Source organism: Cheilinus undulatus, linkage group 2 (assembly GCF_018320785.1).
Source record: "Cheilinus undulatus linkage group 2, ASM1832078v1, whole genome shotgun sequence".
Lineage (NCBI taxonomy): Eukaryota > Metazoa > Chordata > Actinopteri > Labriformes > Labridae > Cheilinus > Cheilinus undulatus.
The window spans coordinates 22514055-22541476 of record NC_054866.1 but is presented as its reverse complement, the minus strand read 5'-3'; the positions used below and the strand labels follow the sequence as shown (position 1 = coordinate 22541476).

Sequence of the window (27422 nt, the reverse complement as noted above, 5' to 3'; positions counted from 1 at the left end):
GTTAAACAAGATGGAGCTTGACTGATATTTTAAACAGTTGTTCTGTTTCGGTTGCGTTTTTTTTGCAGGGAGAATTGTTTGCTCTACAAGTAAAATATTAGAGAATCACTATCCTACATATTACACTATCACTGCATGCTCTTAATAAAATATAATATTAAACGTACTTTAATTCCAAAGATAACTTATGAGCTGTCTAGGATTTAAATCCTTAAAGAAACAAAGATTGTTAAACAACACAAGCATGCTGTCCTTCATCTTTAATCTGAACATGTGCTTTAAACTATACAGATTAAAATCTGTCTGCTCTCTGAAATGTTTCAAAATATTGTGTTTATAAGCTTTTTTTCTGAGAGAGAGGAAATGGTAAAGATCAATTTCACATCTGTGTGCCAATGTGAAAACCTGGAAGACTGGAAAAAGGAGAAACAGCTAAACAGCTCTTTAAAAGGTAAATCCAGCAAAAACTTACCACTACTTCAGGAATAATGTTTGGTTTCGTATTGACGATCTAAAGGCTCATAAGGCAAGGATGACATCTGAAAGTCAATACTGTTTTCAGGCATAGAAATTCATTTACCTATTCATTAGTTAGATCATTAAAAATCTTGGCTTAAAATCTTTCAATTGAAGGTTTTTTTAAAAATAGCAAGTAAATTATGTTGATTTACATTTGCATCCAGTATTCCAAGCGTTTTTAAAATCATAGCTTTAAAATGAATAACTAATGCACTAATGCTGACTCACCTCACTGCTGCTGCTGCTGGCAAAGCTAACCTCCTCCACCCCAGCCTCCTCCTTTATAGCTTAAAGCTTGTTGCACCCTCTTATTCAGATTCATGCTATGCTATGGATTAATTGCTTTTGAACTAATTTTGTTGTATTCAATACACAATGTCATAAATGTATCCATCTGTATGAGGGTTTCTAGCCATGTGCTCCCTGGAAAGTCAAATCATGCTGTTTGACTAACCAGGAAGCATTCTTAGAGCAGAGCCTTCTTTGCCAAGTAAATCTGAATATCTATGTAACAATAAAATGGTTGAATGTATGAGCGTTGAGTGTTTCTGAATGAAAGGTATTTTTGAGCATCTCTTGTAGTTGTGTTTGAAGATTTTCTTGCACAGCTAACCCTGGTATGTGCTTTTGCTTTAGACTGAGCCAGTTAAATCATCTGTGAGGGAAATAATTTCATTTGGCTGTTCAGATTCACAAATCAGTAAGAAAGTAAGTCAGAGTTTACAACATGAGAGCCAAAGTGTCCTTTTACCATAAATACTCTCGATTAATTTACTTAACTAAACTGAGTAAAGGATCATTGTCTGTTTTATCAACACAAAGGTTTGCTTACAGGCTGCTCGGGGTCTTTAGGTTTCCCTTTAAAATAAATGAATGAGATAAATGAAGACTCCTGCCACCTGCTGGTGTAAAGAGTTAATTTCTTCAATACAGGCGCAGAGAGGTTGTTGAACTTGCTGTCATCATGAGTTTTTCACACTTGGCCTTTGTTTCTGTTCGCTCTTTGATGCCAGTCTTGTGTTTTTATAGTTTTAACACACAGGCATGAGATCAGTCTTTTCATCTAAAGCTCAGACAGAAAGCAAATAACCGCTACCCAAAATGTTGACCTTTTCCTTTAAAGACCTGATTCTGAAACTTGGTGGTTCACTGCTGAGCTGAGGATTAAACTCTAATAATAAAACCACAGAATGAACCTTTAGTTGCTCTGATTATTATCACGAGCTGCTGCAAACAGTTTAAATCTGATCACAGTTTGACCTGTTCGAACCAAGTCGAGCTAGAGCTGCATAAGGCTTCAATTTATTACTTTGTATGATAATACTGACAGCTTTTTATGCTGTTATTTATCACTATTCTAGTTCTATCACATTGCAGATTGCAGAAAAGATGTTGATTTAAAAATGGAATTCACTGTAACAAGGTGAGGATGGAACAAAGTGACATAAACATGAATCAAAAAAGCTTCACAAACATCAGACACCACTGAACATTTCCCTTGTGGTGAAAACTTCCAGTTTTTTTAAAACACAAAGAAAAAAATGCACAATAAATCTAAGATATGTTGATGAATTTCAAATGTGCACTTCATATTTCCTGCACATTTATTTTTTTCTATATAATTATCTGTGCAGCTGCAGCACATCTGGAATAAAAGAACTTTACGTGTGCTGCATGTTAAAGAGTGTTTGCTTCTATAATCTCTCGGTTTTAACTATAAAGTGCCAGATTATGAATGATGGTATGGGTTAAAGTAAAGTGTAGTGTGAAGCTAGTTTAAACTTCTCTAACACTGACTGTGTAGGTCAGGGCTGGACTCTGGCCTCGCTGTCGGGTCACGAGCAGAAGGTCGACTGAAGCTGCTTGAACGCAGCTTGCCGCTGTTTCTTTTCCACTTCCTGACGTTGGCGTTCTTCTTTCTCCTCTCGAATCTCTGCCTCAAACTTGCTGCCTGCAGCCGCAACCTTCATCTGTTCATGACAAAGAGACATCCAATCAGCACACATCAGGCTGAAATAACAAGTGGCTCTGATGTGATCCATTTTCAGTCTAAGACTTGAGCTAACCTCTCCCAGAACTCATCAGACATCCCTATCTATCCTCAGGAGGTGAGGATAAAATTCTTGGTAATTGTGGTTTTTACAGCAGTTAAGAGTTAAGAGCAGAGCAAAAGATAATTTTTTTACAGTTTCCATGAAAGAGTGAGCGATATAATTGATTGTCAAAAGTCCACAGGATGTTTTTCATTCATTTTCAGTTTGTATAGTACATGCCTAACCGTTTTGTTTACCAGGGTTGCCAAAACTAAAACAAAATTAAAGTTTCTTCCAATCATACGATCTCGCTTCAGCACCAAAGATGCAGTTTTATGTTACAGTCATTTCTGATCTGATCTATCTAATAATGTCTTTTCACTGCTTCTAGCAAAGAAATATTCCCAATGTCCTACTGGCATGGCTGGCACTATTATCTCTGGCAACAAAAGACATTACATTATATTTTTCTGCAGTATACATCAGTAAGTTGGGGTGTGAGCACAAATGCATTTATCATGAAGCAAGTTAGGTCCATTATTAGATCTCTTTTATTAAATTAATCCTATGCTTTAATGTTCTTTTCAGCACACTTTAGTTAAGCCACTTCAGCACAGTTATGTCAAATAACCAAACCACTGCTGAATGTCTCATTTCATTTTCACTTTACTGTTCCCTTATTTCCTTTTCAATCCATCACGAGTCCATGTTTCCATGGTTAAGTTCTTGTCATAATCTTTCATCACCTGAAGTTCCTTATTTTCCTTCAAATAAAAGCAGGTCTATATTAAGGCTGAAAGATTTGGAAAAACTAATTGTGATTGTCTTTTCCAATATTGCAATTGTGATTTAATATGTTATTACTTCTGAAGTTTCTTATCTTATTTTTTGACAAACACAAGCAATAAATCATTCCTTTGTATAAACAGTACAATATTAGATACAATAGATTAAACTAGGGCTGAAATGTTTTCAAGAAATATCTAACTATGATTATTTAGACTTAAGTTTTAAATTGGATGTGAATTGCTGTTTTGAAGGTCATGATTATTTGTAAGTCATTCTTATTTTGATTTTTAAAAACCAAACAAAAACACAATATTTACTAAAAAATGTATTAAACTGGTATTTTAACATATTTTAGATTAACGAAATATTGCATCTTCTGCAATTTAGACTTTGCAGAACGACATATTGCGATTTAATCTAAATTTCTTACTATTGCCCTTCTTCAGCAGCTAGGCTTTTAACTGGTTTTAACAGATGGCATCACATCACACCGATCCTCGATTCCCTCAACTGGCTTCCTGTCACTTTTAGAATTGATTTTAAGGTTTTACTGATCACTTTTAAAGCTCTCAGGGGTTTAGCCCCAGGTTGTATTACTGAGATGCTAACCCCTTATGAGCCTTCACACAGTCTTAGATCCTCAGGCGGGGGGGTTCCTGGACATTCCAAAGTCGAGACTCAAATCTAAAGGAGACAGGGCATTTCCTATCAGGGCCCCTCAACTTTGGAATGACCTGCCTGAGGAGATACGGCTAGCAGATTCGTAACATCTTTTAAATCACTCCTGAAAACTCACTTTTACAGAATTGCTTTTATGTGACACTTCCTTTAACCTATTTTTATTTTCACTCTTTTACCCATTTTGCTGTTCTTACTCCTTTTTATCCTTGCCCTTTCCATACATTGCAACCTCAGTATCCCCTATTTTCAATATTTAACCTGTTCCTTCCTTTCTTTCTGCTTTTAATCTGCTTATTTTTGTTTAATTGCTAATAATGTGATGTTGTCGTCTTAATTGTGTGTATACAGTTTTATGTTCATTTCATATCATCCTGTCTTTTCCTGGATAATTTCATCTTTTCGTATTTTAACTGCCCTCAGGATCATCTACGTACTTCCCATTCCTTTTAACTATGCCAATTTTGCAGACTTTTTTGTTTAAGTGATTTTCTGTTCGACTATCAAGACTTTTCTGTCTGGTTTATTGCTAATTTGTTCTTTGTTTTTTGTGAATCCCTGAGCTCTTGTTGTTGTCATGTCTGTTAAAGCACTTTGTAAACATCTGTTTTTTAAGGTACTATATAAATAAAGTTTTTTATTATTATCATTATTATTATTATTATTATTATTATTATTACTCTTTAGTCTACATCTAACCAAGAGGCCATTTACCCTTAGTCTGAGATATTATTGTGACAAAGTTGTATTATTTGACAGCCCTAGTTTTAAGTTTAAGGTTTCTCCAAAAAGCTTAACCATTTAACAAATAATGTAGAATGGGAACAATCAACTAAGTCGGCCTCATGCTCAATATCGGTCTTCTGCTAAACAACAAACTTAAAATGCATATTTTAACGGATGCACAATCAATAATGTTATGGGAATATCAGTATCAGTAGATAGTAGCTTCAAAGTGAATTATCAGTAGATATGAAAATTTCTCCTGGTATTGAGAACCAAGATTTTGGCTATAAATATGAGCCTATATTAGCTGTAAAAATTGGCTTTGTAAACAAATAAGTCAGTGGAGTTTTTAGGCTGCACCAACAAACCTACCTCAGCTGAACTCTTTATTATTTATCATCAAATTGTGCGTTTTAAGGACTGGACTTTTAGGTCTGTCCTACATTTAATATCAAGTATCAATACTGGTATCGACAATAAGTAATTTGTAAATATCAGCATACCAGATACTGGCAAAAAGCCAAAATTGTGCATCACTAAAATCTTTATTGCTTTTTACAGGGACTTCATATGGACAGTTTTTCTGCTTGTACGAAAGCTTGCTGATACGTAGCCTGTCAGTTTTACCAGACTACAAATGCAGGACAAACAGAAAGCAGACTACGTCTTATATATTAACAGAGAATCTTTGAATATTTATTTTAAAAAATAAAAGATTTAAAACTGACTAGAAATGAGCAGCAGCACTAGTGAAAGGGAAAGAAGAAGGAGAATTGCAGCTATAACGATCTTTACACTGGATAAAGTCAAGAAAAAAAAATCAGTAGGGATACCAATGTGAGAAATGTAGTTTGGTTATCCTTAGACAAGAAACGTTTTAAGAGGACAAAATGTACAGAAGCCATTTTAAAAATATAATGTTGTAGTATAGTGTCTTAACCACCAGATGGCAATCCTGTAATTTTTTTTCTATAGGCCCACTCATAAATATTATGTTTCTTTTTTTGAAAAATTACAGCAGGTACTTGAGCTCAAACAGTTTCAGTCTGTTACTTCAAGAAAGACAAACATGTCAAAACATATCTAATAATTCTTATTTCACTCTTTTAAAACAGAAAACTTATAAATACTCATTTCAGATTGTCTTTGAATAACATGTCGGTTTTGCAGGATTAAAAATACATTTACAATATACCATAGTTTTGTATAGATCTGGCTTGTATTTGGATTTTTTAAAATGTAAAATTTAAGTCCAATAGACACTTTTGAAGTTGTATCTAATAGCATTACAACAGTCTTCAGATTGATTATTCACAAACATAATAACATCTATTTATAAGCTGATGCATGGTCTTGGTAGTAGTTGAAAACATTTCATTTAAAAGCAAGATTTGATGTGTGATGCACTGAATATTATTTGTTATGTAAAGTCCTTAAAATGACTACAGCACAATGAAAAGACAGCACTGTAAACAGTAATATACTAGAGTTATATTGTTTAACAAGACCCTGTAGGTTAAGTCAAAGCTCACACTCTCAAAGTGTAGATGGATAAATCAATTAAATCTCCTGCAGAAAAAAAAAGGATCACCTTTGCCTCAAAGAAGTCTTTAGCTCCCATCACTCCCTCTGTGGAGACGTTGATCTCGGAAAGACGAGCCAGAGCCATCAGCCCACTCTCCTCCTGAAGCTCCCCGGCTGCTGCTCGCCTGAAGATCAACAGGAACTACAGGAACCAAAATCAGACAAGTTCAATAAAGAAAGGCAATGAAGGAAGTCATAATTCTATTCTGCTGATGCAGTTTTTAAAAACTGTGTCTGCTGACTATTCCTGTCTGACATAAGGGGAGCAGGTGGTCTGAGAAGGCAGGACATGAGCGGAAAATAATGATGGAGTGGAGGATGACGCATTTTTCCAGCAGGAAAAATTCAGAATAAATTTCAGGGTGAAAATGCGTCTGGTTGTGTTCACACATGCAGCTCTCCCAGAAAAAAAAGATATTTGTGCATGTGTAAAAGGGGGTTGAGTAAAGTTTAAATCAAAGACAAAGTCAGGATTAGACCACTCTTAAACTGAGTTATGTTTCCTGTATGATTGAACTGAAATATACTGATAGCAGTGATGGGCTGGTTTGATCCTGTATTGGATATCTCTGTGAGTCTGGTTTAAAAAAAAAAAAATAGAAGCTTGATCTGGTATTTGTGTTTCTTTAAGGCGAGTGTACGTAGTTCTGCTGTACGTTGTTTTTGTTCACAGCAAGCATGTTTGTGTCCATCAGTGTCCTCATTTCTCTCATGGGCCAGCAAGTGCATTTCGCAAAGGCTAAGTGCTAATAACCTACTGAAACTTGCAATATCTGCACAGTTGATATTTTGACAGGCATTGGTTTAACTGCAGCAGCTCATATTAACTTCTACGTTACATTGCATTAAAAAATAGACTTAATGATATGTGGGTGATCATATAAAACCTACTGAAAGACTGTGATGATAGTAAGCTAACCTTACCTGTATGAAATCACCTGAATTAAAAATAAATCACAATATGTGTGTTTGTTCAGTCTTACCTCTCTGAAGCTCAGTTTTCCGTCAAAGTCTTCGTCGACCTCTTTGATCATGTTCTTCAGACCAAGGTGAGTCTGAGGAGCTCCAAGTTTCTCCATCATCAGCTTCAGCTCCATCAGGTCAATGAAACCATCTTTACCTGTGTCATACCTGCACAGCATAAAAACAAACCCCATTAATAAAACTTCTTGTGATAAATGTGAGAAACTACCCTTCATGGATCTATTCAAGCAGAGCGTACATGATATAGTTCTTTTTTCAATACATCGGATGCAATGGGTGCCCACTACTTTACCCTAAAGTGAAAAACATTAACCTAATTCCCTCCTTTGTGAATTCATAGTGGACACAATAGGCAAGAAGACTCTAAAAATGTTGCAACCTAACTCAATGAGGCCACAGGGGTCACTGAACTTTTCATTACCTGGAGTGTTTAAATAGACTCAAGAATCAGTAACATGAAAGAAAATTTTAAAATAGCATCTTCTGTTTGTAACTGAGTGTTCTTTTTCTTGTATTTTAAAGAGATGTGTTGAAATTTGTCTCTGTATCTATGCTCAACCCTCAGTTTAAATCGGCTTCTCTGAAACAGAGGATTCCTCCTTAGACTCTCAGTTCCATCATGAAAGGGAGACTCTTATCACCCACTGAGAGCCACACAGCCCTGTCTGATAGGAACAGTATTTATAGAAGCTTTCAGCAGCTCTCTCTCACTGTCTCTCACTCTGTGTGTACATACTGCAGTATGAGGCCTGCTGACCTTAAAGTGAGACTAATCTTTTCAGACAGGGGGCAGAATCATTGTTCCACTTCAGATTCTAAAATCTACCAAAGACTAAGTCTAAGGAAGAATAAAAAAGGCAGCAGGGAAAATCCTCTATACATCATTATTTAGATTAATCTGGTTCTTTTTAACCCTTTAAAAGCTATCACACTCTGTGAAAACACACCTGAGAAGTAGATCCTAGGATTGAAGGACCATCCATGAGTCAGAGATCCATGCTGGCCCTGACACAGATGTTATAAGCTGATCAAACATCAGGCAGATGTGACTGATCCACATCTAACAGTCTACTGCTGCACAGCATTAAGCTAGCATTAATCTCTACAAGCTTATATCGTCTTATAAATCCAGATTCTGTAGGTGAGGGAGGAGATTCTGGTGTCAGAAACATTCTGCTATGTTTTAAATCTTATGGACGAATTCTAGAAATGGAGGCAAACAATCAAACATATTATGACTATAATACAATCCTTAAACCCATCAGCTATTAATTGATGCCTGGTCAGTTTTTTTAAAGGTATCTACAAAAAGGCAGGAGCACACAAGTGTAGTTACAAATCAGTCGTATTAGTCTTCTCTCAACTAGGGATGTTTCAAAGATAGTCTGCATTGAGGTAAAGACCCACAAAACATCATATTCTCTTTGCACCGAGAGAGAAACAAACCATTAACCCCAATACTAAAGAGCTACTGTGTGGCCTTATGTGCTACAAATAAACTTTAAAATCCAAATCTTTTATATCAAAGTTTTATAGTTATCCACCAAAGAATATGGTAGAGGAGAAGACTGTGGCTGCACACCATAAGTGGACCTTAGCAGGCAATTCAACCAGGCAAGAGATTGCTGGGAATGGCATGTCAGTCCATTGAATGGGATCTTTCATGTGGTCTTTTATAGCATATGGGCAACAGTGACTGTATTCTGGTAGGTTTATTAATGTTTCCTCCTTTTTCAATCAACAGTAATGACTCAGTGCAGCACATTATAGCTTGTTAGCACTGGCGATTGAAATCATTCACAGAGTTGCAGGCTGAGAGAAAGGATTCTTTTCATCCATGGGACACAGCAGCCCTACCATGTCTATTGGTTATTCATTTAAAGATGATCAAATCAAATCTTCATTTTCTTGATCAAAATACAGCCAACCCCCTCTAAATCATGAGATGCCATCCATCTACTTTGCTGGTTTGCATCCAGGCAGTAGAGGGAGGATAACAGGCCTATTAGCCAGTCTGCAGCCCCCTCTAGTGGCAAATGGCTATTTGACAGCTAAGCCACAACATTTGACAGACACAGCAAACATTAATGTCAAAAAAATGAAAAGGCTAACTCTGGTACCCTGTAAGAGTGATGACTTTTATTGTTTAGTCAGCTACTTGTGCACATCCTAGCAATCTGGTTTGGCAGAGTTAAAACATCCTTCCATCCTGGTTAGAAATGTGATCCAGGCGCGCCGGTAGTCGAGTGGTTAAGGCACATGCCATATACACAGGCAACCCGGGTTCAAATCCGGCCTGTGGCACTATTTCCTGCATGTCTCTCCCTGCTCTCTCCCCTGTTTCCAACTCTATTCACTCTCCTATCAAATAAAGGCAAAAAGGCCAAAAATAAAATCTTAAAAAAAAAAAAAAAATGTGGTCCAGAGGATAACACCAATATCATATGGAAAGAACAGGTAAGTGAGAAGGTACCACAGACAATATTAATATTTTGTCTTTTTTTAAAGCCACTACCTCACAGGCCACAATAATAAACCAATCAAGACATGTGAAAGTATTTGATTAATTTTGAACCAAAAAATGTTTCTTTTTTCTGAACCTGACCAAGCCAAAACCACATTTTGGAATAGAGGTGTAACGGTACAAAAAATTTCGGTTCGGTACGTACCTCGGTTTTAAAGTCACAGTTCGGTACATTTTTGGTATGGTGATAGAAGCGAACAAATAAAATTTAATTTTAATTTTAATTTTTTAATTAAATTGGATTGAAATAAATAGGCTGAATAAATTACATTTAAATTATAAATAATGCAGCGACCTCCTTCCAAAAGTTCTTCAGTGATTAAAAATATTAATAAATAAATATATTTTTTATTTACTAGGTTTTTTTAAATTGATATATATACCCATTCTTTAAATGCTAAAATTTCCCAGCCAACTTAAATGCATCATCACACAACCACAAGTTAGCTTGTGAAATATGCAAATTAGCGTCTATCCTGCTGATTTCAACATGGACTTCAGCACTGGATTATTTTTTAATCAATGGGACCTACTACAATGTTTGGGGGAACTTTTCACAGCCCATCTTGGAGGATAAAGAGGTTAGAGCCGTGTGAAATCTGAGGATAACTTTACCTATGACGCAGTTGCAGAGTCTCATTCTCACAGAATCTCACTCCTCCAACTGACAGTTGAAGGTAAAATTGCTTTGATTCACAGAGCCAGACCACCATTGTTATAATAAAAACTATCTTAAAGAATAGGAAATTCATAACTGGCTGGCTCCTCTTTACAGTGTTGTTCTTGTTTGAGCCTTTTCAAACACTTTGATTGGGCCACTGGACGATGCGCGGTCAGCGACACAGCTGCAGAATAATGTCAGAGCTACTGTTGTTGTCTTTGTCCAGGGTTGTATTTTAGGGCAACAGGACACTTTTATCTGGGAATATTCAGGCTGTTGCTGTCATTTGCTGTGGTTGTGTGGTTGCCAGGACAGTGTGACGGTGAGTTGTTCTCTGGTTTTCCGTCTATATGTGAGCTTGGCTCCACACGTATTCGTTCGGTACACGTCTGTACCATACTGAGAGGCCCGTACCAAATTGGTACGGTACAAATACTCGTACCTTTACACCCCGATTTTGGAATCATATAAACTATTACTTATTTCCACATACACCGGCTGTACCATGCTCCACAGTGCCACAGTTTTGCTCCGAATAAAGGCAAGAGACCTAACACACTGGAAAGACCTCTAGAGCGCTGTGCATGAAGTGAGGCCCTGATCAGCTGGAGACAAGAGAGCAGAGAACAGCGGATTTTTTGCCTTTTTGGAACTGCTTTGCTGTTCATTTCAACATGATTCCAAGTTTTTATGACTTCTGCCAGGAGTGAGTACATTATGAAGTTAAAAGTTAATGTTTGCTATAAAAGAGGTGTGGTTATATGTGGTTTCACCTGGAAAGTTAACTTTTCCTCATCAATGGTGCCACTGTACCTCTGTGACCCACTGAGTGATCCTTCTTGTATGTGGAAATAAGAGGTTACCTTTCATGACTGATAATACTGAAAAGTGCCACAGCTTCAAAAGAACAATGGTCCTGCAATCACACTTTTAATCAAAGGGAGAGCACTATCTAAACTGTCCAAAATTTGTTGGCTACATATGAATAAAAGAATTGGTGGGGAGCTCTTCAGTTCTTTCCTCTCATCCAAAGAAGCTCAGGTCAGTGAGACTTAGGCTGGGAACTTAAGTTCAAGTTCAAGCCTGAGAGTTTGAAGATTGGCTGGAGAGGTTCCAGTTTACCAAATGAGCACCGCTGAGGTTTACCTGAGCAAGGCACTGACTGAACCCCTAACAAAATTCTGATACCGTTACAACACTGAAGGCTGCTTGCTTAAAGTTAAATTTTGAAAGCTTGAAAAGTGTCCTGTTGCATATTAATCCCTGCTATCTTAAGAAAGAAAACAGACACTAGCGTGTTAGCCACAGCCATATTTATAGGACAAAGATGCTGTATTGAATAAATAAGGACTTAAATGTGTCTATGAAGCATGTTCACAGAGAGTTATAAGAGTTTAATGATTCCTGATGTCCTTGTGGGCCCTGCAAGGATCTTCTCTTAGTGCTAATGATAATCCAATGTCCACAGAATTAGTCAGCAAGTTTACACAAAGCTAACATGATGCTTCAGCTGCTGATATCAGTCAAATGAATGTGCTGTCTCCATGAGGTATTGTTTGTTCATTTTAAATCAATGCCTTTTGTTTATGTTCCTTCTCTGGTGCTCACAATGAAAACACAGTGAGAAACATAAGGAGGAAAATGACACTACGGTGACATGTAGAAGATAACACTGAGTCCCTTAACAAGAACAGTGGGCTTATTATTTTAACAGGGGAGAGGCTTTGTGTTGTTGTTCTCCATGTAGTTGTCAGTTATGAAGAAGAGCGCTCTCCAGATCCCCCCACTTGTCCAAAACAATGCCGATGTATGTGTGCAATGTAGACAGTTTGGAAGTTAGTCTGCAATTTCAAGAACTAAAATCAAATAATAATGCACTTTTATCTGTGTTTCTGTAGTATCAAACAGGTATCAGTGAAGCTTGTTTTTTTTCTATAATCACATCAAGGTTTAAAATCTGGTATTCTGCAACCCTAAGGCTTCTACCTTAAAAGGTGGTGAAACATAAGCTGTTAATACCCAGGTGGGCTGTTTGTCTTTGTCATTAATGGTTCAAGAAAAGCTTCTGAACACCAGACTCTCTGCAGACTGTTTCCTTAACACCAGTGGTCAAATAAATAAAAATCCAGCAGCTCAATCTTTTAAACTTTTCACCTGTCCACTAAAATACTTTTTTTCACTGGTATGCCTGTGTCAGATTGCAGAGATTATATATATAAAAAGACTGATCGGACAGTCATAAGACATAACTCAATATTAGGTGCATAGGAATTCTATTGTTGTTGCTGTGGTATCAAAAAGGTATGAACAATATTGTTTGGTTTGTACTAGAATAATATCAAAACTCATGACAACCCTATCAGACTGTGCAACATTTACACAAGAGGTTGAGCAAACACTATCTAAAACATGAGCCCAAGTCTCCAACTGTAAAGCCAGATCAGATCGCAGACAGAGTGCACTAGCTTCACAGCCCTGAGGCTTAGATAGGGACTCTCTATAGAGACTATTGTCTGACATGCACACAAACCCACTTCTTCACAAAAAGCTACTATGTTCACATATTAAATAGTTCAATGTGAAAAACCACATTTGATCCTATGTTTTCTCCGCAGTCCTGAACCAGAGCTAGCGCAGGATAAAGAAGAAGAATTTAGGGCCTTTAATTGTTGTTCCCTTCATTCTTCAACTAACTGTATCCAGGCTGCAAGTGATCACAATTAGGCCTCATTTGCATAACGGGCTGAGCAAATTGGGGGTGGGCTTCCTCTCCTGGCACAGCATCCTCCTCCTGAACACAAAAGGCAGCCTGGACTGGTTTGGCTCACTTTGTGGGAGCTCAGGAATGCCCGAGGCTGCAGCACGGCAACTTTCAATGTGGCTATGAGCCCCGCACGCAGGGCTGATCCGGCACACATGTTTGTTCAGGTCACATGATCGATTCTGTATGTATTCATATCAGTCTATTAATTTCCTGTTAGTTCTGTTTTTATTTTTAAATTCATATGACTTTATCAAATCATAATAAAGATGTTCAGTGAAAGAAAAATGTCCTTAAAGATGCCTTTTTACACGACATTCTGTATTGAACTGTGTCTTTATAACATACCATATTTGCTGTATTTAAACAGTCTTAATGCTAAAATAGATGTTTTCAACATGCAAAACCTGCAAAGCTGACTGTTAGATGTTGCTAATATTCCTAATATTACACACTGCCTTTAAAATGAGTAACTCATTTAAATGCAAACGCTACAACCCATTTCTCCCCCAAAACTAGCCTGTAATGGCAATTCAATTCATATTTGCTCATAAGATCAGTGGATGCTTTCATAGCTCTGTGTAAATGTAAATGTACCTTTTAGCCTAAGTTTAAAGTTTTGTTTTCCTACTGGGTTGTGTTAAGCTAGCATTGAAAACACATTATTTCCTGATATAGCTTTTCACAATAAAGGCATTTCAATGACATAACACGTGGGGATCACTGTACTGTAGGGCTCAGTCAGCCCAAGTCCATCATTCCAGCACCTAGCCTGTGCCAAAGCCCCAGACAGACCGACAGATGTTCTGCAAAATGAGCACCCTTGCTGTTGTTGTTATTACAGTAAACAGACTTTGGGCCAGCCTGATTGCTATGCTGGCTGTTAATTGTCAACACTAACACTACTTTGACATGGGGGGGCATTCCGTTAGTGAGTGCATAGGTCTGCCTAGCTCTGCTCTACAACCAAACTTATGAGTTTAAACTGGCAATAATAGTATTAAGAAAATCTATTTTGTGGCAGAAGTAATAACGGTGATGGTACTGGTACCAGTTTGCCCTCTACAGCTACTTCCCAGTGATGGTTTGAAAGCAAGAAAACACTTAGAACTAGGGCTGCAGTCAACCTAGGGCAGTGCGCTATCTCGAGATTTTAATCTATATCGATATATTTCTACATGAGATATGACACAGGACAATATCATTATATCAATATAATTAGTTTTACGTTAAAATACTTAAACGCGAGTCGCCATTTCGCCTACTTCTCTTGACTCTGCGTTGCTCTTTGTCCTTCCCCACCTCCCTCCCCCTCCGAAACTTCACGAAACTCAAAAGCCCACCGCTCCCTCCCCCTCCGAGACCTCACGAAACTCAAGGACCCACCCCCTCCCCCTCTCACCTCAACAACACAGACAACATGGAGACCGCTAACAAAACGAGTGTAGTCGAAGAGTTAGTCAGTAAGGAGAATAATAGTGGCTCTATCATTTGGATATGGTTTTGTTTTAAAACATCAGATGATCAGCAAATTAATGGGGTTTTTTTAGAGAGTGCTGAAAACAAGTCGCAACTAAAGACTCGAGCACGAAGCATCTCTATCATCATTTGCAGCAGCAGCACAGGGTGCAGTATGAAGATTGTGGACCAACTTGTGAACCAAAGGCAGGAAGAGGCAAAAAGTGTAATGATATACGGATTTATATGTGATTTAATACACTCAAACACATTGGTACTTCACTTAGCGTCTGTGTACCCATAACAACACGTCGTAGTCTGTGCTGATTTATCCATATCGTGTAAAGAACGACATGCTGGACAGCTCACTGCCTTCCGTTTGTTTGTGACAACAGCACCCCTAACAGGCAGAGTTTGTAGTTGTTAAGATGATTTGGTCCGTTTGAGCAAAGAGCAATGTGAATGCGAGCCAAACCAAAGGAAAGTGCAACAATGTTGCAATGAGCCCTGTGAAAGAAAAGGTAAAAAAAGTAGAGATATCACAAAAGCTGTGGTGTATCATAGTGTAACCTCCCATAGAGCATCCTTGAAGCCTGATTCTGTTGACAGGCTGGTGTTCCTCGCACAGAATCTGTGAGGTGTTGAGCAGCAGGGCAAGTTTTTGTTCTCACATATTTCCTTTTTTGTGAGCTTAACACAGAGAGTAGAGCATGACCGATATGGGATTTTTGGGGCCGATGCCGATACCGATATTGGGGGCTAAAAAAAAATGCAGATATCCGATATATCGGCCGATATATGAAAGAAGAACATTGATATACACTGGATATATACTGTACATGAACACAAATGTGGACATGTGAAAAACCAGTTGCATTTATCTTTGTTTATTTCACAAAGATGCAACTTAGATGACATTAAAATGCTGTATAATAGTCTTATACTGTGGCTGTGGACCATATCAGACAGGAAAATGATAAATGGAGACCCATATTTACATCGTTGTGGCAAATTTGCACATAGAATATGTTTACAGTGTGTTTCTTGATAACCCTGAGGAAGGCCACAAGCTTAAATGTGCCTGTTTTACAAAGTTGTTCTCCAAAGATCTACTATTAGTGAAACTTTCTGTCTCTACACTGGTAGAATATGACAGTAAAAAAAGATGAACACCATATGAATGCTTTTCTGGTTTGTGCTTTTCAAAGTAAATGCCCGGTTTAGCATTTCTATAGAGAAACTCCATTCACTTGTACAGAATGCTTTTATTTTGAATAGTTCCCGACACACTTCCTCTATACACTAAATGAAGTCACTTTAAGCGGTGTTCATTGAGGTAAAACTTATGAAGAAGGACAGGGCTTTGAGAGCAGGGAGATGTGGCTGACACGCAGAAAACTCGCGCCCTGTGTGAAAGCTGCACCGGCAGGAACCGGAGCTGACACATGTGAGCAGCAAAACACGATCCCAGTCTGAAACGAGCGTGAGTCCTCTACTCTGCCGCACTCAAACTGCGCGAGGACGGGGCTGCCTGTAAGTGCTTAGGGACGGAGAGGGGCCCACAGCAGCAGCGAGAAGGACAACAACAATACGTGCTTTCATGTCAAAGTCTCCAAAAGTGGCCAGTAACACCAGGAAAGTCGCTAGATTTGTCGCTAGTTGCTTTTTTGAAAAAGAGTCGCCAGAGGGGTCTGAAAACTCGCTAAACATAACGACAAAGTTGCTAAGTTGGCAACACTGAGTGAGGGAGAGCTGCTGCTGCACTCTGCGTCTGAGGGGGAGGGGCCAGGCGCTCGGGCTGAGTACAGCATGGAGACACAGAGCGACAGGAGCAGAGACAATCACCACGGAGCAAAAAACGTTAATGTATCGGCTACATTTTGGCCGATGTTGATTAATCTGTGAAACGCTATAATCGGCCAGCTTAATCGGCCCGCCGATAAATCGGTCGGGCTCTAACAGAGAGGCATATTTGTTACATTGCCCATGTCAGTTTACATTGTTTATTAAAACAACATATTTAAATGTTCAGGACTCAGGGGCTGTTCACAAAAGAAATCACTTTTAATAGAAAGAACTACCAATCTCAGAGAAAAGCTACTTTGTCAGATGAAGTAAATGTTATTTGTGTTTTGTATTATCTCTTTTTACATTTTGCTTATCTGTACAGCCAGATGTATTTTGTTTTGCAGAGAAGAAATTTACTTTATATAACTACTTATTAGTTTACTTATTTTACTTCTTACTTTAATAATTTACTTTATTTCTTGATTTAATTTATTTAATTCTTTATTAATTTATATATAGGTAGTTTCCTTTTCATGTAATTAATGTACATGTCAACCTATGCAACTGGTTCAATAAAAGACAGTATTCAGCTCATGTGGGTTTGACTCAAAACTGAATCTGTTTTTATTCCTTCTTGGACAAATATATCGAGATATCAAATATTGAGATATAGCTGAAATATATTGAGATATATATTATGGTCCATATCTCCCAGCCCTAAGTCAACCAAAGAATAACTTTATCAACCAAAATCACACCCAGGCACCAACCAATCGATTGGTCGTTCAGGTAAAATAAATAAATTTTTAAAAATCATCTTATTGGGGACCAGTTTAATCCATACAAGTTCCTTACTGCGCCTGCTTGGTACTCTAAATGATCTTTAAATGAACATAAGTCTTTGGAATTAATGGCATTAATACATTTTAGGCTCATCATGTGGTACTAAAAAAAATAACTGAGAGACGATCAGCGCATACCCGCCTTTGATCTCCATGATCTGAGCGTGGTAACTCTTTAAACTCATACAGCCTACAAAATAACCTCAGACCACTGTTTTTAATTCATTTATAACTGTAACTATTAACAGGATCAGGGGGACTCGCCAAGTAGGGTGATCTTGGTCGGACAAAAGCTTTTTGACCAAACAATCGACCAATAGAATGGCAGCTGTCAGCCCTACTTAGAACATTGTGTGCATCACATATAGTATAAATCTGTGTAGGTTCTCATATATCCTCGTCATGATAATCCAAAGCTAGATCTTATGTAGAAACCGGGCTTGTTGAGTGGAAAACATTTGGCTTCTACTACAAAAGACTTTTTAATCTCTGAAAGTGACTGAAGCCAGAGACAGAGAAATAGTTTCTGTTGACCACTGGTAGGCTAATGATCCGGGTGGTCCCATGAGAGTTGCTGACCTGGTTCCACCTGAGGGCGTGTCCGTCAGGCCTGTTCAGGTTTGCTAGGGTCGCATGAGAATGGTTCTTGTGATTCTGTGTAAAACTGAATTGCTGACAATAATTCTAATTATAATTTCTAAAGCTGCTCTGCCTGGGCTCTACATAAATGTAAGAGGGTATTTATCAGCAGTTTACTGATGTGAAAGCTAAAAGCTTAACCACAAATTAGGGATGCACAGTATTTGATTTTTGACAGCATCTGATAAGACAATGTTTATATATTTCTTTTAAACCTAAAACTTTAGTACTTAAAACACTCAATTTAAAATCTGAGGATTAACCAGTTCACAAAATTCAGTCCTTAAGACACACTTTCAAGTGTAAGGAATGGTGATGAACAGAGAAGAAGACTGTAGTTGACTTTGGTCAGTTGGTCCAGCCTCAAACTCCATTAACGTATTAGTTCATAAGGTCAATATTTACAGCTGATATAGCCAGATTTTCATAATCAAAATACCAGCTGTAAATATCAGAAGAAATTCTAATATCTGCCGATACAGATAATTCACTTTTAAAGTTAATATCTGCCGATACCGACATCATGCCAACTATATCTGGCATCCTCATAGGCGTCAGTTTAGGGGGGGATGGGGGGTAGGGGGGGATGGGGGGTGGGGGGGGGGGGGTGCCCCACACTTTTTGCCAAGGGTCATTTTGTGTCCACCACACACAAATCCTTCATGTGTAAGCCATTGTAACCCCGGTTATTTTCAGTAGTAAAGAAAATCCCGACACTCCTGAATGCACCATCCGCACGCGAGAGCTGTAAAAAGACCCAGCAGACCTCTGCGAGGCAATGGGCAGTGCTGCTGCTGTAGATTTGCATCTATGTCAACCAGAGGTCGCGTTAACCGAATATTTGCCATCATTGACAGATTTTTTTGAAGGATGACGGAGAATTTTGAAGGCTGTCTGTCGTTTTGATGGACTGGAATGATGAGGATGAGCGTGAATATCAGCGCACACACACAGACAGATGCACCTTTTCCATTTAGCACGCATGGACTATCAAGGAGGTTATTTAATCTGTTAAAATCTTGTAGCCAGTGGGCTCTATCGCTGACCTCAACACCGTAGATTTTTAAAAGTGCATTGGTCTCCGTGCTGACAGCACTGAAAGGCTCCTGCAGGTGTCTCAGTACAAAGGTCGGCATGCAGAGTGTTAAGGTCTTTGCAAAATGAGCCCGTTTCATGTTGTTCTAATCATGTCTGCACACTGATGCCAGAACTGTTGTTTTATTCATTCAGTTTTTTTTTGTTTTTTTTGTTTTTTTTTTTATCGGAACAGGTTTGATTTTATGCGAAATTTCATATTCGTCCAAGATGACCGATGATTCAAAATAGTTCCCACTGCTTCCACCTCGCTTGCTCGCCACCGAAATCTCACTGTAAACACCAAAGTTTGCTCATTTATCATGTGGATATCAACCATGGAAATATCACAGAGAGATGGGTGAATAATGATTCAGATCAGCATCTGTTGCTTTATTCTCTCTTGCTCGCTCACCACCGCCCGACCCTCTCTCTCTCTCTCTCTCTCTCTCTCTCTCTCTAACTGAAACTTTACTTCAAACACTGTCATTTTCCCGTGTGTTATGTGGATTTTAGGGGTGCACCGATCGATCGGCCAAAATCAGAATCAGCGCCGATTTCCTTAATTTTGGGAGATCTGTGATCGGCTGATACTTAGATAAGATTGGTGGATAAGATCGGTTTCATATGTACCTCTACCAACTAAAATGTGAAAAATAAAAGACTAAAGGAACTGATGTAATTTAGTAGTTTGGGCAGCAATGCTCTAAACTTTTCATTCATATTTGAGAGAACTACTTTGTGCAGTTAAAACAACAAGTTTGTATTGTTCCACGGGTATTGTTCAATGTTTTTCAATAAAATAAGACTGGAACATTGAAGATGTATGCCATCAGTTATAAAAAAAAAAAAAAAAAAAATTGGTATCATACAAACTCAGAATCGGCAGTGTAGGCTTTTTAAAGCTCGGTGATCGGTGATCAGCCAGAAAATTGCAATCGGTGCACTCCTAGTGGATATCAACCATGAAAATCTAACAGATAAAGGCATATTTTTGAAGCCTACTCACAGGTCATAACAGAGACAGAATTAAAAAGTTGTTCTCCATCTCTCCAGCTTGTCTCAGCGCTATGACGCATAAGTGTGTGTTGTATGAAGCTCTCTGTCAGGATGGATCCAGCTGGATTTTAAGAGTGACAGAGACACAGACTCACGGTACAAAACTATTTGCCACATTCTTCAATCAATCGCAGTCAAGGCCAAACGTACCTGACTCAGTGTGCAAGGTCTGAGTCTGTGACGTTTTTTTCGGATTAGACACCTGTGGAGCAGACAAAAATGCCTAGACATAACCTAGAACATAAATCTAAAAAAGGCAGAGTCATTAAGGATGCAGTTTATCTATATGCTTACAATTTACCTCTAGGTGAAAGTGCCAATTCATGATGTGCAATGTAACGCAGGATATTTTCTCAAGACAGGACTTGGCACAAGTCATAGTTGTATATTTTGGTATGATTCTGGTGACATAAACCAATTTCAATACCCAGTTGCTACTACAGCTACAAATGTGCTACTACAGCTTCAAATATGTACGTCCTTGTAGCACTGCATTATGTAATAACACCGCATTATGTAATAATGTAATACATTTTCCATCCATCATGTAATAATGCCGCATTTTCTAAGCCACTAAGCGGTTAGGGTTAGGGCAAGGTAGTTGGGTAGGTGTTTAGTCTAGAGCCCTTAAGTGGGGGTTAGGTTTAGGCATGTCACTAAGCGGTTACAGTTAGGGCGAGGTAGTAGGGTAGGGCATACCTTGGAGCCCACACTAAGTCCTGTGGTTAGGGTTATTACATAATGCTGCATTATTACATAATGTGGCTTTACAGTCCCTGCCACCATGTATAGATAACATCTTGTTTTCAATAACAAAAAAAATTGCAGGCAAATTCATGAACTGTCTTAAATGTTCGAACACATTGGAAATGTTTTAGTGTAGAACATTGCTGATGTAAGTGCACAATATAATCAGTGCTCTCTCTCTCTCTCTCCGATAAAAATATGACAGATCTCAAGGTCTTTTTTAAGCTTTAAAGCCTTTCAATTCTATCAGTCATTAAAATGAAAGAGATTGTATGGTTTAAAAACCAATGGTACCATAAAGTATGGTGGATTTTGACAACATTCAAAGAGACCAGATATATGCCTGTCTTTTCTTGTCTCTTCTTTTCTTGTCTTAAATTAAATTATTAGAAAAATAGACTTGAAAGTCTGGACTTTGTGTGCAGTGGAAAAGGAAAGTGTGAAATCTGTGTGTGTTTCCTGACATAACTATGACTTGAATGTTGAGGTCAGCCGTATTTGGAAACATGTAATTACTGGCAATCCCACATGACATGTTTACTACATGAACAGCAGAGGAGATACAGTACAGGCTGAGTTTGGAGCTGAGTGATGGGATAGACTTTTTGATAAGAATTCGGAGTTTTAAAACAATACAATACCTTCAATTCAAATGAAAGATCTGTTTTTTTACTTTAATACCATCAGTCATAGTCTACCAGCAGTGTTCTAATTGCCCAAAACACTGGCACCAGCTCCACCCTCTTGTATAAACGTTCACAATGTTTTTGTGCTATTTTTACAATGTGGGCAAGTGTTTGACCGCAATATTTCATTAATGAAAACAATACTTACCCAGTGCAGGGAGTGACAGAATTCCCTTTTTGCTGGCATGAAATCAAACAGCTATCTGCATCGTATGATTTTCACCAGTCATGTCAAAGTTTACATTTTTTTACCCACTTATCTAAAGCCAGGCAAGGGAGAAAATGGAACTAAATAATTACCACAATGGATCTTTCCGTGTATGTTAACGGCCTTCATTTGCACAAATATGTGTACAAGTTTGCCTTCAGTTTTTGGTAATTCAAAACAAGATATTTCCAAATATTGGGGTCAAGGACTTCTACTTTCCTTGCCGTACAATCAAACAGGGATCACGCTTTGAACCTCTACAAGAGTAGAAAGATCTGCTAGTTGGGTGGTAGAGAAACAAAAGTTGCCTGACTGAACAGAATAAAACTGAACAATGGGAACACATGGTCTGAAAGTGCATGGCTGCTCCTAAAGTGCTTTTTAAATCCATAAGCTCAAACAATTAAGAGATTTGGTGCTTCATTTGAGAGTGACCTGATGCCACGTCGTCTGAAACAGTCCGGACTGAGCCGCATTGTTCTGCAGCTTCCTTGTTAATTATAGATGCCTGAGCTTTTGGCAGAGGAAACTCACTTTCTCTGCTTGTATTCTTCTCCATCTACCCCCATTATACGACCCATTCATCTCAGCTCAGCCAGAAGGGCCTGTGATGACTTTTGGACTTAATATGTGGAGGAAAAGATGCTCCTATTCCTATAAACATTCCCTCTACATTAGTCAGGACACACGGCCAAATCTAAATGGCACTTTGTGATTAAAATTCTCAGTCGATTAGAGCTTGATAAAATGTTGTAATTTAAAATATGCTTCTAAGCCCACAGCTCTGAGTGGAGAGAAAGTGGGTCAGCAGGCGGTGGATGCCCCCCGGGAATGTGGACTGTGTGAATGGGATCAGTGCAGCAACAGAAGTAAGACTAAAGAGATTGGAGACAGACGTAACTGAACCTCCTGAAGGACAAACATGTTTGGAGATTAGAAACCAGGCTGTGTCGAAACTCAGCAAGTGAACCCTGCCTGTCCACATTCTGCGTTAAGATCAAATCCACACAATGAGCACAGTGTCAGGAAAGGGCAGCCGCCATCATCTGACTAACCACCAGCCCACTGCTAACGGGGGAAAAGGTCAAGAGGACAAAGAGCCCAAGATATATTTAAGTCAAAAAGTTCAACTTCACAAACCAGCTGACCAGAGAGGGAAACCTTACACGACACTTTAATCCTCTGAAAGGGAAAAAAAACAAAGATTCACAACAGGCAGCAGCTGGACCAGTCAATGCTGAAACTGCAGTTTTTACACAGTCCACTAGAAGTGGTCTACTGCTGTGAGTCAATGCAAACAGAGCTGCATTGAAACCTCTATCTTTACAGCAGAAATATTGTCAGAAACAAAACAAGAAGTCATAGATGCCCAATATTAAGTAATTTATAATGTTGAATTGTGAATAATTGCTGTCAAACTCCTATACACACCGTCTGAATTGCAAAAACATTGGCAACATTTGCACTAGTAGCTGTAGCGAGAATGACTAGTCAACTAAAATTCATGATTTTATCAATTTAGGCCTGTAATGCTGGCTACTTGTTGTGTCCAAGCTGTGACAGTCACCCGCCACTAGATGGGGCTGTAGCTCCAGTTAAACAGTTTGCTCTCTTTAGCCTACTACCTGAGCGTAAATTAACACAGTGAATGGAGGATGAGCTGAGCAGAGCAGGTAAACTGACACATAAACTCTCAACTGGAGACATTTAAGTCAATTTTTAGCCTTGGATGTTAGCACTGGAGGCTGGTTGTGCAAGCACAACCACTGTAAGCCACAATTTAACATTGTTTATACGCAGACAATGTTAAATTGTGGTTATCTGATTTGAACAAAATGCTCAATTTTTTCACTGCTTTCCAAGGGTTGTATTAACTTTAGTCTGGATAAAAATGGTTTAGTTTTCTAGCACCCCCTCCCACTCTAGCTGAAGCCCCATATTCAAACATGGTCAATTTATATTTAAAAAAAAAGTTGTTTTAGTTTATCGCCTCCGGTGTTTTTTGCACAGCTGGTCTGATTTTGATCAGTAATATCCTGCTGGAGGAAGAAGATGCGCTCATAAGACAACAGAAAATGTTTTGACTGCGTTATCTACTCAAACTAACAGGAAATTGACTCAAAATATTGAATGAGCAGGAGGGAGATGAAGATCCTGAATCTTCTGACTTGTCTCTATCCATCTCCCTCTTTCAATCCACTTGCACCCAGCACAGTTTCGGCAGATGGCTGTTCAACATGAGTCTGGTTTGGCCTGAGGTTTCTGCCTGTTAAAAGAAGTTTTTTCCTTGCAACTGTAACTTTGCTAACTGTTGTTTAGCACTAAGCTGTTGGATTAAAATTGAGTCTTCAAAGACAATATTAAACAGAGTAAAGTCTTGACCTGCCCTCTTTGTAAAGTGTCTTGTGACAATGGTTGTGAATTGGTGCAGTTCAAATAAAGATTGACTGATTGACTGTTGGATAGATACACTCAGTCAGGATCTCAAAGGTAAGTCAGCAGAGTTGTGTGGATGTGTGTTATTGTTTACCTGTCAGTGGAAAATTAAAGGTATGTTCCCCTAAAATGGGGATCTCACACATAGAGCTTTAAAAGATCTACACACCTGAATAATGCTATATTTTTCAGTGTGATCCTCTGTGTAATGTTTTTATATTTATATTTCAATCATTGGGTGGTTTCTCCTTAACGCAAGTACTAGGGGTATAACAATACACAATGCAATAAAATACAATACAATTTTAACAATGACACATAATTGGACAATTTAAATGGATTGGACAAAACTATGTACTTTAATGCTCTCTTTAACCAGTATTCGACGAACAGAGAGCACTTTCTATAGGGACAAAATATGTTTTATAGGTTATCACATAGCCTGTAACTAAAAAAGTATAACTTACATTTCATATTTTAGAGAAGAAAAAATGAAATTAAAGATTCTAAATTCTTAATAAATTCATGTTAAAAGATGAAAGTTTAAAAAAAAAAGAAAAGTTAAAAAAAAACATCATATGGGCTACTATATATTAAACCAACTTTTCATTTCAAAACTTAAATATTTGAATCGGTGTGAAATAATTCAGAGGCCTGATTGGGGAATCAAATTAATACCAAGAGATGCATTTTATTATCTTAACTTACAGATTAATTATTTAATGACAGCCTCTCTGCTATTCCAGTTTGGTCTGAACTTAAAGATAGAAGAAAGCATCAAATTTCTTCTGTGATATTCTGTGCAATATAGTTTTTGATACCATTATCCCCTGAGAAATATGCAAGAGTGCATGTACAAAATTACTCAGTGACATCAAGTGATCCTCAGTTAATGTGACAGCATTTGTACCTTTTCTGGTGTAGTTGCTTTCCCTGTATAAGTAGCCCACTTGAGTTAAGAGCTTTCTCAACACACCCATTGTTTGTTATGCTTTTACTATGTAATTTTTACTGTCTTTGGCTATTTTAACTTTGCTTTCTGTTTGTGCTTTTATTATGAAAGAAAATTAGGAACTTAATGTGGATCAAAAGTTACGACAGTAGCTTAATCATGGGGAAAAAGAACTTGCTACAGATAGAGGTGTAAAAGGGAAATGTATGATTTAACAAAGAACAGACTACTCTAGATGTGTCCAATGATTTGTCTCAGAGTTTTTAAAAGTGAAGTAGTATCCAGTTGCTGCATACTCCTGCTTAGAATGACAAAATTGAATGCCATTAGTGTGATTTAGAAAAATTCTACATATTGATGCTGACCTTAATCTGACTGCAAGTAAAGCATAAGCGCTGACAGTCTTGTATGTTTTTAACCCTAACATCAGCATGTTAATGGCCTGTGTGGGCCACCATAGAGACTATTCCCCTAAATAAGCATGACCTATTAAAATAATTATAATACAGCTTGTGTGCAGTGTAGGTGAAGGGTGCTTGTTGTCAGCAGCTGAGGTCTGTGTGTGATCACGACACCGCAGCACAATCACCGCACAGAGGCCCTGCAGTGACTCAGAGTGTGTGCGTGAGTGAGAGTGAATGTGTGAGTCAGTGACACGCGCAGCTTTCACCTGGAGGCTTCACGTCAGCAGCAGCAGCTTAATCTCATCAAGAGCTTCTGACCCTGCATGTTCATTCAGTGTAAATCCCCGTAAACACTCTCATTACATGTGTGTATTACGTGCTATTTGCATGTGTTTATTACATGTGTGTTAACGCACAAACAATGCGACGTCACGCGCACTTACCGTTTGAACATCGCCTCCATGTCCTTGATCTGTTTGCGGGAGAACTCCTTGAATTCGGTGTACGGGTTGAACACGCGGCTGGGTCGCGGCGCGGCGTTGCCCTGGTTGATGTCCAGCCTGCGGTTCAGTTTGGCGGACAGCTCGGAGGCTGAGTCCCCGCAGGCAGCCTCGGGCTCCTGCGGTCGAGCCCTCTGCGGGGTAGCTCTCTGTGGGCTTTGAGCGGGCTCTGGCTTCGGCTCCGCAGCCTCCTGCGTGACGACCAGCCGCGACTGCAGCTTTCGCGCGAGTTCATCCGACGCCATACTGAGTGTCCTCCGCCGATGCTGCTGAGGCTGTCCGTGAGAATGGAGGCTGACAGCAGCAGCTTCAAGTACCACTCACAACCCGCCTGCGTGACGTCAGCTCGCCTACGTCATCCGTCAAACCCCCTGCGTGATCCCTCAACCCGCCGGCCAGTTGCTGATAGGAGAGAGGACTGAAGTTCCGGTCACATTTTTCAGAATAAGACTGAGATAGCGGTAAATTCTAGAGGTAATTTCCTATGGTAAATTCTACTATTCCTCTGTGACCATTGCGGAAGAATTACATCAGTCCGAATGCTGACAGTAAAATAAAGGAGGATCGGCATATCAAAAATAGTCCACGGTTTCAAAAAAGTCATAAAAGTTGAAATAATGAAGTTCAACTAAGGTGTAAATCAACAATAAACAAGACTAAATTTGTTGGACATTAGCAAATAATTTCCAAATGTTTACATAAATAAAATTGAGATAGGCCGGGAAAAACACAGTTTATTTTTAAACAGGAATTATTACCCAAAAAAATTAGTTCAAATATAATTGTGAAAAAAGTTAATTTGTTTAGTCTTTTGGGGGCTGGGTGCAATACCACTTTGTAAAGATATGTCAGTATAGCCTATTTTCTAACAATATAGTCTGATAAAGCCTGTCGTTCACATCTGTAGGCTAGTTTGTGTTAATTTTAACAATCAGATGTGCCATAATTTAAAAAAGACTGTTGACAGTAAAAACCACTAACAGTGTTTTTACTAACCACAAGATAATCTACTTGATATGTTTGGACTTAATGAAGAATTGTCAGTTAATTAAATGTGTTTCAATAAAAAAAAAAAGTATTTTCTGATTTATTTCACACATGGTTTTATATTTAAGTAATTTACATGTACTTGTTTATATTTTGCCACTGTTAGTTAATGAAAATGGCTGTGACATGTTATGGCATTTTGCTTGAGTGAATTTGCTTGAAACTGGCTTAGCATTCAGTTAAAAAGAAAAGTTGTGATATGATTTATAGTGGATATCCTCCATCCCTAGTTTCTAAATCTCTTTTTGAATCCAGTTGTGAATTAATCAGAGAAGCGAGATGGACTGTTTCATAAATCCATTGCCTGAGATTTGCCTGATGTA

General features: G+C 38.4%; 1 protein-coding gene across 1 annotated transcript; it reads right to left on the bottom strand.

Annotated features, from left to right (window-relative positions):
• Nucleotides 1-846: 846 nt before the first annotated feature.
• Nucleotides 847-26383, bottom strand: efhd1 (EF-hand domain family, member D1). The gene is made up of 4 exons (XM_041810149.1): nt 25996-26383; nt 7313-7460; nt 6337-6471; nt 847-2489 (listed from the first exon to the last, which is right to left on the bottom strand). The coding sequence occupies exons 1-4, from the start codon at nt 26295-26297 to the stop codon at nt 2355-2357; spliced, it is 720 nt and encodes a 239-aa protein (XP_041666083.1). The 5' UTR covers nt 26298-26383; the 3' UTR covers nt 847-2354.
• Between the last annotated feature and the right edge of the window lie 1039 nt (nt 26384-27422).

Coding starts and splice junctions, on each gene's coding strand:
- efhd1 (XM_041810149.1), bottom strand. CDS start 26,297: ATGGCGTCGGATGAACTCGCGCGAAAGCTGCAGTCGCGGCTGGTCGTC. Junction 7,461..25,995: donor ATGGAGGCGATGTTCAAACG/GTAAGTGCGCGT, acceptor TATGCTGTGCAG/GTATGACACAGGTAAAGATG. Junction 2,490..6,336: donor AAGACTTCTTTGAGGCAAAG/GTGATCCTTTTT, acceptor TGTCATGAACAG/ATGAAGGTTGCGGCTGCAGG.